Source organism: Procambarus clarkii, chromosome 37 (assembly GCF_040958095.1).
Source record: "Procambarus clarkii isolate CNS0578487 chromosome 37, FALCON_Pclarkii_2.0, whole genome shotgun sequence".
Taxonomy (NCBI): Eukaryota; Metazoa; Arthropoda; class Malacostraca; order Decapoda; family Cambaridae; genus Procambarus; species Procambarus clarkii.
This window is the reverse complement of record NC_091186.1, coordinates 40,368,127-40,370,379: the sequence shown is the minus strand read 5'-3', so window position 1 is coordinate 40,370,379 and position 2,253 is coordinate 40,368,127. Positions and strand designations below refer to the sequence as shown.

Sequence of the window (2,253 nt, the reverse complement as noted above, 5' to 3'; positions counted from 1 at the left end):
GAAGCTGCAACTGGAGGCACAGCTGCGCAGGGAGGAATGAGAAGCACAGCTGAAGCGTGAAGAGCAACAGCTGCGCAAGGAAGAGCGTGAGCAAGAAGCACAGCTGAAGCGTGAAGAACGAGAAGCACAGCTGAAGCGTGAAGAACGAGAAGCACAGCTGAAGCGCGAAGAACGAGAAGCAGAAGCGCAGCTGAAACGTGAAGAACGAGAAGCACAGCTGAAACGTGAAGAAAGAGAAGCAGAAGCACAGCTGAGACGGGAGGAGCGCGAGCTGGAAGCCAAGCTGAAGCAGCAAGAGGTTGAAGCTAACAGAGAGGTTGAGCTGAAGCGGGCTGAACTAGGGCTAGTCCCACCTGCCCCTCCACAGCAGGAAGACCGCCGAGTATGAGAGCGAGATTTACCGGTCTTTGTGCTTAATGAAGCTGAGGGCTTCTTTGACCACTTCGAGAGGGTCGCTACCTTGAAGAAGTGGCCAAGAGCAGAGTGGGCGGAGCTGGTCCAGGGTAGGCTCACCGGTGAAGCTCGCGAGGCCTACAACATGCTTGACCTCAAGGAATGCACCAACTATGATGCTGTGAAGAGAGCGGTGCTCCACTCTTTCAAGCTGACGCCAAAATGTTATAGGGAAAGGTTCAGAGAATGTACCCGTTGGCCAGGAAAATCTTATGCAGAGATGGCGAGGAACATGGAGAGAAAATTCTTGAAGTGGTTGGAATCTGAAGGGGCTAAGTCGGCTGAGGATGTGAAAAGGCTCATGGTTATGGAGAAATTTATGTCTGTGCTCTCTCCTGAGATCAGGATTAGAGTCAAGGAGGCGGACATAAAAGACCTGAGGGCTGCTGCTGATAGAGCTGACATGTTGGAGGTTGCCTTGCGACCATGCAGAGAGGGACCGCACCGACCGCCAGCCTACTCTGGCTATGGGAGTAGTTATAGGAAGACGGACGGATGGAGGACAGGAACGAGATCTCCCAAGTCCCACCCCTCGAGTGGAGACGGTAGGGGATCGAAGAGATCTGTGGAGACAGTCAAGAAGCCCCTAGCTGAGAGCGCAGGAGTTGTTGCTGTGACGAGAGACGCTAAGGAGGAGACGACGGAAGGCACGAGGAAGACCCACAGAAGAAGAAGAAGGGTCCGCTGCTACAACTGTGGAGGATTTGGACACGTCGCGTGGGAATGCAGACGCCCTAAGCAACGGGGGAACGTTGCTTTTGTTCGGGTGGAGGACCAAATGGCCGAGAGTGTGCAGGATGAGCCCGTACTGAGTGTGGAGAAAAGAGTTCACCCGTTCGTGTGTGAGGGGACAGTAAGAATGGGGGAGGCAGACCCCGTTCCTGTGAAGATATTGAGAGACACCGGGGCTGATTTTGCCCTGGTGAGTAGAACCCTGTTCCCCGAGGGTTACGAGAGTACCAGTGTGGAGGCGGCTGTTGTGATCACTGTGGGAGGCCCAGTGAGGATGCCCCTGCAAGAGGAGACTTTGGATTCTGATTATAGCTGCCAGACCCTAGTGGTAGGGGTCTGCGCATCAATGCCCAAGATGGAGGCGCAAGTCATCCTTGGAAATGATGCATGTGGAGGATGTGTCCTCCCTAACCTCGTGAAGGGCGAGGATTGCTTGGAGCACTATATAGAGAAAGGCAGAGTATTAGACGCCTGTGGGAACGAGAAGGAAATTGCCGAGGTGGCGTTCCCTGTATGCGCTGTGATCCCAAGGTGGTGCAACGAGCACGAAGGGAGTGGATCTGATGGGGCTGAAGAAGAGACGTCTGACAGCCTGGGAGTCGATCACCTCTTCGTGGAACCCGGAGAGCAGGGGGAGGGCGAAGGCAACCCGGATGGTGAGCTACAGGTGACCCTCGCCAGTTCTCTTGGAGTGGACCGCGCTCGTCTGGGGAAGTTACAGCAGATGGAGTTCCCAGAATTGATTTGGGAGGCCAAAGGAGGACGTGTTGGTCCCAAGAGGGCCACTCATTTTTATATACAGGACGGAATGCTGATGAGACAATGGAGGCCTGTGAGATTGTAGGCCGAAGAAGAATCACTAGGTACGAGGCACCAGGTAGTGTTGCCAGCCCAGTGCAGAGCGGCAGTGCTGGATCTGTCGCACTCTGTGGACTCTGCCGGTCACCTGGGAGTGACTAAGACTTTACGTAAGATCAGGGACCATTTCTACTGGCCAGGTATGAACGCTGATGTGAGGCGTCATTGTAAGACTTGCTTACCTTGCCAGTGGGCAGGGAAGAGCCAACC

At 54.6% G+C, this 2,253-nt stretch overlaps 1 protein-coding gene across 1 annotated transcript; it reads left to right on the top strand.

Annotated features, from left to right (window-relative positions):
• The first annotated feature begins 538 nt into the window (after nt 1-538).
• LOC138371916 (uncharacterized) lies at nt 539-2,029 on the top strand. Its single transcript, XM_069336967.1, has one exon. It carries the CDS (start codon nt 539-541, stop codon nt 2,027-2,029), a length of 1,491 nt encoding a protein of 496 aa, XP_069193068.1.
• The last annotated feature ends 224 nt before the right edge of the window (nt 2,030-2,253 follow it).

What these genes read in the sequence shown, in the direction of transcription:
- LOC138371916 (XM_069336967.1), top strand. Translation starts at nt 539, where the DNA reads ATGCTTGACCTCAAGGAATGCACCAACTATGATGCTGTGAAGAGAGCG.